The 12,319-nt window shown below is 49.5% G+C and overlaps 5 protein-coding genes and 1 non-coding gene across 6 annotated transcripts; 4 read left to right on the plus strand and 2 right to left on the minus strand.

Moving 5' to 3' along the window:
* Positions 1-451: 451 nt before the first annotated feature.
* BO88DRAFT_455938 (uncharacterized protein) lies at positions 452-961 on the minus strand (the record flags this gene model as incomplete). Its single annotated transcript, XM_025710894.1, has 2 exons — positions 452-789; positions 835-961. The coding sequence occupies 2 exons, from the start codon at positions 959-961 to the stop codon at positions 452-454; spliced, it is 465 nt and encodes a 154-aa protein (XP_025560326.1).
* Positions 962-1,871: 910 nt separating this feature from the next.
* BO88DRAFT_468901 (Zn(II)2Cys6 transcription factor) lies at positions 1,872-4,159 on the plus strand (the record flags this gene model as incomplete). The annotated part of the gene is made up of 3 exons (XM_025711582.1): positions 1,872-2,131; positions 2,204-2,357; positions 2,427-4,159. The coding sequence occupies 3 exons, from the start codon at positions 1,872-1,874 to the stop codon at positions 4,155-4,157; spliced, it is 2,145 nt and encodes a 714-aa protein (XP_025560327.1).
* A 266-nt stretch (positions 4,160-4,425) lies between these two features.
* BO88DRAFT_468907 (MFS transporter) lies at positions 4,426-6,566 on the plus strand. The gene is made up of 5 exons (XM_025711583.1): positions 4,426-5,062; positions 5,142-5,546; positions 5,614-5,731; positions 5,787-6,041; positions 6,095-6,566. The coding sequence occupies exons 1-5, from the start codon at positions 4,700-4,702 to the stop codon at positions 6,430-6,432; spliced, it is 1,479 nt and encodes a 492-aa protein (XP_025560328.1). The 5' UTR covers positions 4,426-4,699; the 3' UTR covers positions 6,433-6,566.
* A 687-nt stretch (positions 6,567-7,253) lies between these two features.
* On the plus strand, positions 7,254-9,036 carry BO88DRAFT_406636 (putative 2,3-diketo-5-methylthio-1-phosphopentane phosphatase). Its single transcript, XM_025707203.1, has 4 exons — positions 7,254-7,659; positions 7,775-8,100; positions 8,168-8,596; positions 8,658-9,036. The coding sequence occupies exons 1-4, from the start codon at positions 7,614-7,616 to the stop codon at positions 8,763-8,765; spliced, it is 909 nt and encodes a 302-aa protein (XP_025560329.1). The 5' UTR covers positions 7,254-7,613; the 3' UTR covers positions 8,766-9,036.
* A 548-nt stretch (positions 9,037-9,584) lies between these two features.
* Positions 9,585-11,318, plus strand: BO88DRAFT_445402 (uncharacterized protein; the record flags this gene model as incomplete). The annotated part of the gene is made up of 4 exons (XM_025710208.1): positions 9,585-10,262; positions 10,323-10,686; positions 10,741-11,190; positions 11,241-11,318. Exons 1-4 carry the CDS (start codon positions 9,634-9,636, stop codon positions 11,316-11,318), a joined length of 1,521 nt encoding a protein of 506 aa, XP_025560330.1. The 5' UTR covers positions 9,585-9,633.
* A 718-nt stretch (positions 11,319-12,036) lies between these two features.
* BO88DRAFT_t215 lies at positions 12,037-12,126 on the minus strand. Its single transcript has one exon. It is a non-coding gene; the product is annotated as a tRNA-Asp (tRNA).
* Positions 12,127-12,319: the final 193 nt, after the last annotated feature.

Below are 12,319 nucleotides of genomic sequence, written 5' to 3' on the forward strand. Positions count from 1 at the left end.
GCCAGAAAAGGCAGGCCGCAGTGGAGGTAACTAGGCCATACTTGCCTAACCGAGACTGGTGGCTCCATCCTGACAATTAGGCGCTCCACCTTCCAACTTGGCTTCGACTTTCTAGAATTGCTTCTCTCGCGTTATACCTCGGCTCACCTTCGCTCTGCCCTATTGCGTGGCCTAGTTTGTTTAGTGATCCCGGTATTTGCTTCATAACTTTTCACCCCCCAATCACTGCTGTTTCAATTGTTGTTGCATAATTGTTGTCTTCTGGTTCATAACGGCCTCTGCTCCCGACCAATGTACAGATGTGCTCCCTACTGTAGATTACGTCCTTGTCATTAAACGAGTGCCAAACAACCGAGGTTCAAAGACTTTATCTATATGCCTCACACCATTGAGAGGGTCCCGTTTCCAGGCTAACGACTCTCTGCCGTGTTTTCGTTGAATCGCATCCACTCTACATTAACTGGTCTTCCTTGGAATAGAAATCCTTTCCGGTCTTAGGAAGAGTGGTAGGTGTCTGTTGCAACGTCTGCTTGAGATTGTTGCCTCCCTTCTGGCTTTTCCTGCTTGCCTCGTTCAGCTGGCTGCTGACGATGCGTATGCTGATAAAAGATTGGGCTCGCTTAATATAGAACCCAAGCGTCAAATGACACAACAACAAGACATGGTCTGCTCTGATTGTGCTGAAGCCAGCTAGGGATAAGGGAAGTAGCAAACGGAAGATCATGTAGAGGATGTAGGTGGAGTAGGGGACGCCCGACCGGGCAGGCGCGAGGCGTTGCATGCGGCAGCCTGCCATCCTTCAGCAAGCTGGTGGCCTCATCGGATATCATATACAAGTATCTGCTGTATTATTCACATTCCCAGGATAATTTGTGTCCATCAAGGTCACCGCTTTGCATACTAAGACAGGGCGCACGGCCTCGACACCAATCATAATATCTTGGTAGAGGTCCATTGACATTGCTGATGTCTCATAAACAGATCTTATCAATCTACTTCGTAAGCCTGGCCACATCCCCCCACGAGATCATTCTATTCCCTAGCCGCCCCGTGAATTCTCACAGACATATCTAATACTTACCTTTGCAGTCAAGTTACACGCTCGATGGTCGTCACAATTGACTGGGCCCAGGAAGGCGGGAACGTTCGCTTGACCGGTATTCATTGTGGCAAGAATCGCCGTAGCAAGAGCTGCTTGTTTCGTGCTTGTTTGAGCCGCGTTTGCCAGACCCTGATCCTTGATCAAAATGCGCGTTGTCAGCAGCCAGCTGAACGAGGCACTGCTGGGCATATTCAACCATTTGGAATACCCCTACCGTACTTAAGATGCTTGTCTGCCATCCAATGTCTCGGAAGAGGGTGTATAGCAAGCAGCCTCGACTGATCGGATCCATCCAACATGAGATATCGGACCCATGAAGTGGAAGTTATACATGTATCTGCTTTTGAGAAGCACGCCAAATCCTAACCTGTTATAGATGAATGCCCACATAAAGCGCTCAATCCTAGTAGCCCCGTTTGTCATGATGAGTGCCACTGGAACAGCTTTTGTGTGCAAAATATCAATCACCAGACTAAAGCATAAGGTATTTGTATGAAGCAATTTTTGGTCCGTTCTTATGAACAAGTGATGTATGTCAGCATCAATCGGGCTGGTCGGGGTTCGCATAAGCTTATGCGGCTTGGCGGCCCCACGTGTAGTACTTCTTACACTTCAGCCGGAACGTTGAACTGCAGTCCTTCAATTCATATTGTTCCTTGTCATTGAAAAGTGCGAATGAAAATCGGAGAAGCTGGAGCCGGGCGTATAGTTGTGCCTTTTCTTCTGTACAACATTTCCAGCGCAGGGCCCAGAAAGTCTAACTACTACGATGAGCGCCATATCCCCCATGCCACAAAGTCCGACTGATGCTCCCTCTCCGGTTCAGACTTACGCCCGCACTTGCTCTTCCTGTCGACAGCGAAAGATAAAGTGTGACCGACAACGGCCTTGTATCAACTGTAGTCGCTCGGGCGTGGAATGCATCTATCCCCCTGGACGCGGCAGGGCCCCTAAGCGGCCCCGCAATGCTGTGAACGCGCAGTTGTCACACCGATTAACCAGGCTCGAGTCTATCATCAGGAGCTTTGAGTACCATCAGAATCAGGGAAGCTCAACTCCCGATTCTGCTGCGCCAGTCACGATATCGTCTCAAGCAGAAAGCAAAGTGTCAGAAACTTATCGTATCCAATCTGTCCCCCACACGACCAATTCAGACTCAGGAAATTCAATCGAGCAGCATCTAGGCCGCTTATTGATAGATGAAACACGGAGCTATTATGTCAGTAATGTGCTCTGGGCGAATCTGGGTGATGAGGTATGTCCGGGTCTCGACCAAGATCCCCACTACTTCCGTTCGCTTTCAAGCTAACGAGTAACGGTGCAGATTGCAGAACTGCGGGATCTACTACATGAGCCCTTGGAAGAAGAGGACTCTGCCTTTTCGGAGGAGTCCGCTCCAGAGCGACCTCTGCCCACAGGCTCCAATGCTGCAATATTGGGATTTCGGGCTCTTGCTCATTCGCTTCATCCCTATCATCCACCCTTGACTGAGTCGGTAACTCTTTTCGGGGTATTTCAGGAGAATGTTTCCCCAATGGTGCGTATCTTCCACATGCCCACTTTACTTCGCAACTATTGGGATGCGGTCGCGTCTCTCGAATCGCTCGACAAGGATACCGAAGCACTCTTATTCGCCATATATTACTCTGCAGTCATAAGCATGGAGCCCGAGCAGTGCCTAAGAACTATTGGCGTCTCCAAGGCACATGCTTCAGAGACCTATTTGTTCGCCGTAGAACAGGCCTTGGCCCGTGCTGACCTGCTAAATACGCAAAGCGTGACGCTATTGCAAGCTGCCGTGCTTTTCCTTTTCGCGCTACGCAACGAAGATGATTCCCGGACCGTCTGGTCGCTCACAGCACTCATCTTTCACATCGCACAAGCTATGGGTCTCCACCGCGATGGCATCGTGTTTGGGCTCAAGCCTATGGAGACAGAGCTACGCCGGCGGCTGTGGTGGCACATTTGTCTTCTAGATGCTCGCTCATCAGAGTACCATGGCTGCGAGCCAATTGTGCGGGACTCAGCCTTTGACACGAAGCTACCTCTCAATGTTGAAGATGCTGACCTGACTGCCGACATGAGCGAGCCACCCATTGAGAGGGACGGTGTAACCGGCATGTATTTCTGTCTTATCAGGTGTGAGGTTATGCAGACAATGTGGAAGCTTAGCTGTGTGGTTCCAGGCTTGGGAGGCCCGAGAAATGGGACTGGCAGACCGTCCTTGAAAGAACGTGAAGCATTAGTGCAGAACCTACACGATCGCCTTGAAGAGCGATATTTACAGCATTGTGATATCTCACAGCCTTTTGGCTTGGCTTCAACATTCGTAGCCCGTCTAATGGTTGCACGTGCGTGGCTAGTTGCACGATACCCTTTAGATGAGAAGGAACATGGTGACAATCTATCGGACTCTGTGCGTGATCAACTCTTCTTGTCATCTATTGAGGTTCTGAAGCTATCCAGCTTGGTTCTCACAAACAAAAGAATTGCCCACTGGAGTTGGCACTCAAAGACGCACATTCAGTGGCATGCCGTTGCCTTTGTGCTCTCTGAGATCTGCACTCGGCCCCCTTCGGCAGACTGTGACCGCGCATGGGAGTACGTCAATACCGTTTACAACAATTGGAAGATGAAGGAAAGCGGGAGAAAGGGTACCCTATGGCGGCCTATCAGACGACTGATGGCCAAGGCACAGTACATACGAGAGATGCAGGAGCTTGACCCTGCTGACAGAGGGAGACAGCGAGCACCGACCAATCGAGAAGATATGCAAGGGGCCCTAGGCCCCGAACTGTGCTGGGATACGAACACGGCATATGTCTCTACACCTGTCGACCCAACCTGCAATGTAGTAGGGAATCTTCCTAGTGATTTCTTGACGGGAACTTTGGGTCCCTTTGAAGAGCTTTTCCCGGGTGTTCCGCATGTCGAAGGCTCCGCTTATGAACCGTGCGACAATCTCGGACCAATGCACCCTCTTCTTAATGACTCCCATATCCCTGAGTGGCTGGTCCCGGAGTGGGCGAGGGAATTATCAGGCAATCAGACATAAGGTGAAGCAGGGGACACATCTTCCCTTTCTTCGGCATACTGCAGGTCTCACATCATAAGACCATCACGTACACGATCCCTTGAGGCTATCCCAGCGAAAATCGTACCACTGATTAGCCTTGTTAATCCATTGCCATTTTCGTAGGTACGAGCATACAAAAGGCTTGACAGGAAGAAGTAAGGATAAAAGCGATTCGATACTAGTTTGAATGAGGGTGCACAGGGCGAGCTTTCAACATCTCCGTTCTGGTCGTGATGAGTGCGACCGAGTGGAGGAGCCCAGTCAGCCATGGGTTCTAAGCTCGATGCCATTGGGATCATACGGACGATGACTGAGGCAGACGGGGTTCGGATAAGCCTATGCGACCCCGGACCAAACTGCATGAGCCTTCCGTTCCGGCCATCGGTTGCGCATAAGACCAGTCTGTCCGGGGAACCCCTCTGCATGGACGCTTGTTAAATGGAGGGATTCCCCCCAAGTGAGGCGTGGCAGCACTGCTTGCTTGCTATCATTTCATCCCAAACTGGGTACTAACATCAACCATGTCTCTTGACCACCAAGAGCGTACCAAAAGCGAAGCGGTTTTGGCTCATCCCCTACTCTACGAGGCAACAACCCCTGATGTTCTGGTCGACTTCAATGGCCCAGATGATCCCTACCGTTCCATCAATTGGCCTTTTCGGAAGAAGGCCATCACGACCATTCTATATGGAATGACTACATGCTGGATCACCTTTGCGTCGGCGATCTATTCGGCGGGGATGCTGCCGATCGCGCACGAGTTTGGCGTTTCAAAAGAAGTATCCACATTGGGAATCAGCTTGCTGGTCTTTGGTCTCGGGCTAGGACCGTTACTGTGGGCGCCTTTGAGCGAGGTTTATGGTCGTAAAACGGTAACCATCCTGGTACGTGCCCTGTCATGCGACCGTTAGTCCAGAACGTCAAGTCACCAAGTTCAGTCATTCGAGCTGACTGGTGATACAGCCTTATTTCGTAGCAGGGATTTTCTCTTTCGGAACGGCAACCGCAAAGGATATCCAGACATTAATGATCACCCGATTTTTCTCTGGATTCTTCGGCAGCTCCAGCGTGGCGATAACTGGCGGTGCAATGGCGGATATCTGGAGGCCAGAACATCGCGGTGTGGCCATCGTCGTTTACTCGGTCACTCTCGTTGGCGGACCTTGTCTTGGTCCCATCATTGGCGGTGCCTTCGTGTCTAATAGTAGCCTAGGTTGGCGCTGGACAGAATACCTGACGGGGATTTTGATGGTAGTGCAATCTGTGCTGGACTTCTTGATTCTTGATGAGAGCTATGCACCGGCATTGTTGGTCCGAAAAGCACGCCGGCTGCGGCTGGAAGGCAAGAACTGGGCTCTGCATGCGAAGGTGAGTAAACGCATATGCTAAGAGACTTGTTGCTTCTTCAAGTTGGATCATTCTAACTAAGCAATAGCACGAAGAATGGGACGTATCGATATCCGAAATGTCGCAGAAATATTTGATCCGTCCTTTCCAGATACTGAATACCCCAATTGGGCTGTTCATGTCGATCTATGGGTCTTTCGTTTACGGTTGGTAGTCATTATTGGCAAGGGTTTTGGATGCGGTTACTCACTATGCCAACAGCGATTTTATATGTAAATCTCGAAAGCTTCCCCATTGTATTCCAGGAGAAGCGCGGCTGGGGCCATGTTACCGGAGGCCTTCCCTTCGTCGCCCTCCTCGTCGGAATCTTGGCCGCGGCTCTAGCCAACGTCTATAACAACCGATACTACTTTAGAAAGCTTCGTGAGAATAACGGCAAACCCGTGCCCGAAGCACGATTGCCTCCAATGATGGTTGGTGGGGTTGCCTTCACCGGGGGCTTATTTCTTTTTGCATGTCAGTTCCTAACCCCCCGATATGATTTGTTATGTTACACTGACTGGAAGTAGGGACCTCATCGCCTCACATCAACTATTGGCCATCACTCATTGGCATCGCATTCACGGGCTTCGGGTTTACCACCATCTTTCAGAGTTCAATTAATTATTTGGTCGACACATTTTTGCGCGTCAGCGCGAGCGCAGTTGCGGCCACCACTCTTCTTCGATCCATCCTAGCAGGTGTATTTCCACTGTTCGTGCAGCCGATGTTCCAGGGCATCGGAGTGAACTGGGGCATCACGGTATTTGGGTGCGTTGCGGCGGTCTTGATCCCTGTTCCCTTTCTCTTCTTTGCATCTGGCAAGAAAATCCGTGCAAAGAGTCGATGGAGCAGTCATGCTGTGTGATGTTGGATTCGCACTAATCGGCCCATGTATTTTCTGGCGTTTCGGTGGCTCTTGAAGATCCTCCGTCCAACTAGTCTTGCTTCTTTCCGGTACCTGCTCGACTCCACCTATGCGAGATGCCGTTGATAGTCATTGGGATACATAGAATGTGATGATGGCCGTCTCATATCCTAAGAGGGGACGTGACCAACCTATAATGTATGATGAGATAGTCAAGCTACAGATACTATAATAATAACTTTCTTTGATTCTACTTCGTATTGTAGGATGGTGGAGAGTCCTATGTAGGCACAGATAGTAAGTAAGATCTTGTGGGATGGCACGGCCTCTGGTTGGGCGTAAAGTTGGCCTGGTGGAGAAGGAATGTTGTCATAACCCAGCGCTAGCCGAGCGGCTTCATCCGGATTTGCGGAACCACTCCTCGGCAAGATAGTTGTGGCGGGTGGCTCTTCGGAACCGAGCATGCCATGTGTACGCATGAGTATCTTGAAAACTGAATGTGAATATGTGAAGAGTCAAAGCAGTTTACAAAGTATTCAATGTTCAATCACTTCAGTATGAGTGGCTGGTGGATGTGGGAGCAAGTTGGCCGCGATACCTTCCGTAACCGGATGAAAGGGTAGTAGATCAAATCAATTGGTTATGTCACCAAAGAGGCGATGACGTTTATGGAAGAATCAGAGCGAAACCCCAAAGCCAATCCAATCCCTAACTTTACTTACTTTGTTTAGTGTCCCCTCGGCTTGCCGATCGGATCCAATATTAGCCACAGTTCTTCTCTCAATCAATCACCGTCCATGAAACCCCCCCTTCATGCTGCACCATTATTTGGTCCCCTGTCGGTCCCACCAGATGGAACAACAACAACTTACCCCCCGGGGAATTCTGGATCCACTGGGGCTAGACTACCGTTAGTCATTCAATTCAGTCGGCAGTGGTCGCATCATTGCCGGTTTCTTCAGAGCCCAGGTACGTCATTGGAAAGGTCCGGTTTCTCGTCGCCACAAGGTCTCCTCTTTTCATTTTTCTTTTTATCCTCCCCGAAGCTATTTCACCAGGGGCATATCCTCATATCTTTAGTCTGGGCTGTCGCCATTTATACATCATCATTATCAGCATTATTATTACCTTTGTTCCATCGGTCTCTCAACCCGTCCAGTAAAGAAACACCTACCTTAGATATGTCGTCCAACGGTACCACGACGAGAAAGATTGTCTGCTTCTCAGGTATGTAAGAGAACAGTAACCCCTGTACCTTTGCTTGTATGCTTGCTTTTCTTGCGCCGTGGATCAGTATCCCCACTTAGACCATGCCGCCGCTAATCCGCGACCTATCGGACAGACTTCGATGGAACGATATTCATGCAAGACACAGGCCATGTCCTCTTCGATAACCTAGGATGTGGCGCCAAGCGCCGCCAGAAGCTCGACGAGCAAATCAAATCCGGCGAGCGCTCGTTCCGCGAAGTCTCCGAGGAAATGTGGGGTTCGCTACGGGTCCCCTTCGAGGATGGCTTCGACGTGATGCAGGAGGAACTGGATATCGATCCTGGGTTCCAGGAATTTCACAAGTTCTGTATTGAAAAGGGGATTGATTTCAATGTTATCAGTGCTGGATTGAAGCCTGTCTTGCAGAAAGTGCTGGACACTTTCCTGGGAGAGCAAGAGGTATGGTGATTTGATTTCAGAGTGGGAGTTGGGTTCTGATTGGGTAGTTGCTGACTGTTTGTCACAGGCTTCGCGCATTCAGATTGTCGCCAATGATGCAGAAATCAAATCCGACGGGTCGGAGTGGAAGCCGATCTGGAGGCATGAGACCGAGCTTGGCCACGACAAGGCGCTGTCCATCAAAGAGGGTCGTGCGCAAGCAGCAGAAGATGCCCTGGAAGGAGAGATCCCTCTTATCATCTTCATTGGTGACGGCGTGTCCGACCTCCCGGCTGCTCGCGAAGCAGATGTTCTATTTGCACGCAAGGGTTTGCGGTTGGAGGAGTACTGCATTGAGAACAAGATCTCATACATTGGCTTCGACTCATTCTCCGACGTCAAGCGGGAAGTAGAAGCGATCATGAAGGAAGACCAGGAGAAGACCAAGGGTGTGGGCAAGCCTGCCCGATTCAACCCCCGGGCTAACATGTGGCGGCGGATTTCTAGCAGGCAGGCTGTAAGTTCATATTCGAGTGTTGCAGTTGCACGATTCATCCAAGCTGACAATATCACAACAGGTTCCGAAGTTTGTCGCTGCGACGCCATCCAACGAGGAGAAGATGTTCCTCTGGCCAGAGAGCTTCTCCGAATACCGACCCAAGAATGCGGATGATATCCGAGTGTGAGAACCGATCTCAGTTAATGTGTGGATGATTCATTTTCAGGCGTTTGGTGGGGTGAACTGGGTACATAGATCCTAGATGTGTCCAACTGAATGTTACTTATAATCTTTTCTATTGGGTTTCGTGTTATATTTGGATATGATTGAGAACTGGGACGGCGTTATGTTGGCTTGTACACACCATGAGAGCTTGAATTTGAGCGCTTGGTGTTACTTAGTGGAATGGGATAGTGACCATTACATGTCAAACAGAGAAATGGATATTGAGATCCCGAAAAGGAAACTGATGCGAAACTCTCCGACAAGCCATGTGGCATCGAGGGCCAAGCAATTGCCAAGAGCCGACAAGCTCTGGAGTATATCCCCTGAGAAGATCATTGTGTTACTGGTGTCCAACCCTGGCACTTAATATTGCTGCCTTATTGATTGACGGAGTCGAAATGGGGCTGCTTGCCGATACGAATTGTCCTTGTGCACAGCCCTCACGAGGATGATTTTCTACGCCAATAATCAGGGTTATATCCTCTTAGCACAGTCGCACACCCTGATTGATATGTTTTGCCCAATCGACAAGATTTCTTCAGCATAGAGCCCTCACCTTGCAACAGATGTAATGGCTGATGCCTAGTGTGGCTGCAGCACAGCCTCGTAATCTGACCCTCCCGTCGCGCTGACTGCCTAATCGGGGCAAGTGTTGTCGGACCCCGCCGAAATATCCAGCTTAGGTGTATAGTAGTAGAGAATACTATAAGAGTCTTTGTCCGGATGGGCGCTGTCTCACCCCATATTTTACTTATTTTCCACGTCTCACGCCCTATAATCTCGTGGCATTGTTCCTAGACACCGTCAGCGATAACGCTTCCCCAAAAGTTATGGATCTCAGAGCCAACCTCGTCAAGGGTATCGCATCCGGCATTGGTCTAGCCTCGGAGAGCATATCAGCCTACAAGGCAAGTAGAGAAGAGAAAAAGGCGAATGCATCGGACACAGGTAACACTGTCAGAGAAGCGACTACAGAGGATGCCGACGAAGTCGAGCAACTCATCAACGAACAACATGAAGAGGAATGGGTCCTCGACGAGGCGCAAGATGAATTAGCTGGGGATAAGCACCGTGCCGACTCAGAGCCTGCCGGTTGTGATATCGAGGGTTTAGCAGTCTCGTTTCTTCAGCATTATCCCGCTCCACCTCTGTACTCTCCCACGTCGGATTTTCCCAGACTGTCTTGTCCTGTGGTGCTGCCTCAGCGAAGGCCGAAGTCTCGCAAGCGGGGCTTCATTCGAGCCTATGCTCCTGTTCTGGAGGGCTTTGGTATTGACAAGACTATGTTTCTTGACTTTCTGGAGACGTCGAACCGAGCGTGTCAGGCGACTCCGTGGTTGCAAGCTATTAATCTGGCTTCTATTGGGACTATGTTCATTCCTGAGCCTATTTCGATAGCTGTTTCGATTTTGATACAGTTGGCGACTGATGTGGCTATGGCTGTTGATGGTAGGAGAAGGTAAGTCTTGTGTGGTAGGGTGTGGTGTTATTTTATGTGATGCTGATGCATAGTATACAGGACGAACAAATTCTTTGACAAGATCAATGATGAGTTCTTCCGCCCTCGTGGTCTTTTCTGTTTGGTTATGACATGGAAGCCCGGGTCCGATTCGCCTTACGCTACCTTCGACATGAACTCCACGATATCCACGGCCATCGAGCATGGTGGAGCAGGGTTGATGAACAAGGTTCGGCATAGACTCAAGTCATCGGATGCTAAGACGCACGGCGTTTTGCCCTTCTCGGAATGTGCCCCTCTTATCTTTCCCGATTTGGATGAGTTAGCAGAACATCGAGGAGACAATCAATCTAAATTGAAGGGTACGAAGCGAAGGAAGGAGTTCGTCTCGGATTACTGGGACCGGAGGTCACAGGCCAAATTTGTATGTCTCGGGACCACATACTAATGGGTAGTGGAACTGACCTGGGGGTTTTAGATGATGAAGAATCCCGATAGTGCTTTGAGCCAGGGTCATAAGCCAACGTTCACATCACGTTATGCCGACCCTAGCCATCCTGCCAGCAGCGGCTCCTTGGTCGGTCTACTTACGGGTGGACATATGACTGGTGAGAGATTAGTGCAACTTCGAAGTGGCGTAAATGGAACCGATAGAAGAAGAGGTCTCGGCAGGCAGTCAATTGAATCGCCATCTTTGTCCCTTGGAGGGCTGGCGGCTGGTATTCGTGTAGCCAGGTTCGGACAATTACCGATGGAAGATCCGCAAGGGCAGGATGAGATGCACCGCGAAGAGAGTTATCAGCATTTACCTGCTCATACTTCGTATGGCGGCCAAAGCGTTCCTGGTCGTGGACGTGGAATCAGAGACCTCCGCCAGACAGGACCTCTAGGAAGTCCCATTGGAGGAATCAAGAAGCTGCTAAAAGAGGTACTTATGATACCTTTTCCGATGGCTTACAGATGCTAACATGATGGCAGAACATTATTTATCTCATGATTGTCAATATGCCTTCGGAGGAAGATATGGAGGCAGCTCGGCGGATTCTCCAGTCGTGATCACTGTTCTGATCGTGCATCGATCAGTCACTTTATCTTTAGCGGGTCTTGATAGTTTTGCTGCTTCATTGATCTGTTTTTGTAGATTTAGCGATGCTAATATATTACTAAAACGTGCATAGTAATAATTCGGACTTTTTATGGTAATGAGTACCTGCATCGTTTCTGTTGTCAATAGGCAGTTATGGGATGCGACTCAAATGGTTCCTTAAAAGCCCGGGCTTTTGTCTCGTCGCGCAGAACCATAGAATGGATTAGCAGCGATTGATGAAAGCAACAGAAATGATCCGAGCATGACAGTTGTAATGCGCTTGTGTTCAGCGAACCATAGCGTCCCATACTTCGTCACCCACACCTTCAGAATAGCTCATCCAGTGGCACATTTGATCAAGGTCCATAAGCTTGCTATTGCGTCAAGGAGTAATTACCAAAATGCAGGTCTATGTCAGCCATTACCTAAAAAGCCGTCTGCGTAGAATGCATGGGACGCGGCCCATAATAAAAGAACACAAATTGAGCTGAAGATGTGCCGGCTGGCCGAGACTTTTTTGTAGTATTGATACTGGATGAGCTAGAGGAAGCGCACCGTGCATTTTCATTCACAATGGCACGAAAAAAAGATGAATTGACAAATGAATTGCCTATGTTGCGTTCATATCGGGCCAACAAAAAGTATGGTGTATGTAGTAAGTAGTTATAGAGAAATGCAAAAAGAAATCTCCCCGACTGGGAGTCGAACCCAGGTCTCCCGCGCTTGTTCCCGAAAGGGATTGACAAGCGGAAATCATGACCGTTAGACCATCGAGGACTTCTTATTCACTGGGGCTTTATTTTGCTTTATGTTCTTGACAAATTTCTAAATGGCGCGGAGGCAGCATACCACCACCCATCTACAATGTACCTTGTCGCTTGCGTCCATAAAAGATGGCTATAACCTACAGTGTATCTACATCCCACATTCATGATCTAGTTGTTCCTTTAGTCACCTGAGTATCTCGTGC

Source organism: Aspergillus vadensis (assembly GCF_003184925.1).
Source record: "Aspergillus vadensis CBS 113365 unplaced genomic scaffold BO88scaffold_20, whole genome shotgun sequence".
NCBI classification, from domain to species: domain Eukaryota; kingdom Fungi; phylum Ascomycota; class Eurotiomycetes; order Eurotiales; family Aspergillaceae; genus Aspergillus; species Aspergillus vadensis.

What these genes read in the sequence shown, in the direction of transcription:
- BO88DRAFT_468907 (XM_025711583.1), top strand. Translation starts at nt 4,700, where the DNA reads ATGTCTCTTGACCACCAAGAGCGTACCAAAAGCGAAGCGGTTTTGGCT. An exon ending in GTAAAACGGTAACCATCCTG is followed by an intron (nt 5,063 to 5,141) that starts GTACGTGCCCTG and finishes CTGGTGATACAG; the next exon opens with CCTTATTTCGTAGCAGGGAT. An exon ending in GGGCTTATTTCTTTTTGCAT is followed by an intron (nt 6,042 to 6,094) that starts GTCAGTTCCTAA and finishes GACTGGAAGTAG; the next exon opens with GGACCTCATCGCCTCACATC.
- BO88DRAFT_406636 (XM_025707203.1), top strand. Translation starts at nt 7,614, where the DNA reads ATGTCGTCCAACGGTACCACGACGAGAAAGATTGTCTGCTTCTCAG. An exon ending in AAAGATTGTCTGCTTCTCAG is followed by an intron (nt 7,660 to 7,774) that starts GTATGTAAGAGA and finishes CCTATCGGACAG; the next exon opens with ACTTCGATGGAACGATATTC. An exon ending in CTTTCCTGGGAGAGCAAGAG is followed by an intron (nt 8,101 to 8,167) that starts GTATGGTGATTT and finishes TGTTTGTCACAG; the next exon opens with GCTTCGCGCATTCAGATTGT.